Source organism: Suricata suricatta, chromosome 11, assembly GCF_006229205.1.
Source record: "Suricata suricatta isolate VVHF042 chromosome 11, meerkat_22Aug2017_6uvM2_HiC, whole genome shotgun sequence".
Taxonomy (NCBI): Eukaryota; Metazoa; Chordata; class Mammalia; order Carnivora; family Herpestidae; genus Suricata; species Suricata suricatta.
Window position 1 is genome coordinate 11,716,344 of NC_043710.1, and position 1,537 is coordinate 11,717,880.

The window sequence follows — 1,537 nt, forward strand, 5'->3', positions numbered from 1 at the left end:
CAATCCATCTCCTATGAGAGCTGCATCACACAAATGTATTTTTCTATCGTGTTTGTCGTTATTGACAATTTCCTCTTGGGTGTCATGGCCTATGACCGTTTTGTGGCTATCTGCCACCCTCTGAACTATGTGACCATTATGCAACCCAGGCTCTGCATTTCACTCACAGTCATTCCATGGCTCCTGAGTAATGCTGTTGCACTAGCACACACCCTTCTGCTCCTTCCGTTGCTCTTCTGTGACAGCATCACTCTCCCACACTTCTTCTGTGACTTGGCTCCTCTGCTCAGACTGTCCTGCTCAGACACAAGCATCAATGAACTTGTATTATTTATCGTGGGCTTATCAGTGGTCACCTTCCCATTTGCCCTCATCCTCTTCTCCTACATCTGCATTGTCAGGGCTGTCCTGAGAATCTCATCCACAGAGGGAAAGTGGAAAGCCTTCTCCACCTGTGGCTCTCACCTGACAGTTGTATTGCTCTTCTATGGGACCATTGTAGGGGTTTACTTCTTCCCCCCATCTACTCACCCTGAGGACAGAGATAAGATTGGTGCAGTGCTATTCACTGTGGTGACACCCATGATGAACCCTTTCATCTACAGCCTGAGGAACAAGGACATGAAAGGTGCCCTAAAAAAGTTCATCAGAAGGAAAATGTTCCTCCCTTTGAGGCCCTGGGCATCTGAATTCAGTTTACCCCCATAACCAGATGGATGGTTCTGCCCAGAGTTTCTGGCATACATGTGATGGTGCAGCTTAAATCTGCCTCCTATTCCAACCTCTGAGGGGTCGGGACTTTCCCACATAGCTCCGGTCTTGGAAACGAGGCCCTAATCTCCTTGGTAAGTCACAAGCAAAGCACATATTTTGATTCTGATCTATATTACTGCAAACTTGGGCACAAATCATTTATAACTTAGATAATACCAAGTGCATGTAGTACGTTTTGCGGCTTTGGGTACAGTTTGTTTTATTTACTTACTTATTTATTTATTTATTTGAAGACAGTTATTACTAATTCCTTTATTCAATCTAGATTTATCAAGGTCAGCTTTTCTCAACGTCTGTTTTGCTAAAACCACTATTTAGTGAGATGTTTGTAGAAGGGGCCCTTATCCAAATAATGTGAGACAACTCTGAGTTAAGTGAAGAAAATATCTTCACTAGACAACTTCTTAGATCCTTTGGTGTAGTATAAATCTCCAGAAAGGCAGTACAGTATGCAGCAATTCTCACAACTAAACGTATTCAATCATATATAACCTGACTCATCACAAAGTAGTTCATGGGACTAGTGTGCAAAAAACATTTGAAGAAATGCATTCAATGGAAAATCAGAAAGCATTTCTATAAAAGACATCAGTTCTAGTCCTGACTCTGTCCCCAAGTAGTTATGAGACTTAAGACATGTCAACTAATTTTCTTGAGCTTACTTTCTGTTGGTTCCAGTTCTTTCCAAATGAAGGTATACATGAGAATTACCTACAGGAACTCTTTGAGAATTCACATTCTCAAACCCCACAGTGCCTTCTCT

At 42.0% G+C, this 1,537-nt stretch overlaps 1 protein-coding gene across 1 annotated transcript; it reads left to right on the plus strand.

Annotated features, from left to right (window-relative positions):
- Positions 1-3: 3 nt before the first annotated feature.
- Positions 4-708, plus strand: LOC115272397 (olfactory receptor 1S1-like; the record flags this gene model as incomplete). The annotated part of the gene is made up of 1 exon (XM_029915478.1): positions 4-708. A coding segment is annotated over one exon (705 nt), but the record flags the coding sequence as incomplete, so codon positions are not given.
- Between the last annotated feature and the right edge of the window lie 829 nt (positions 709-1,537).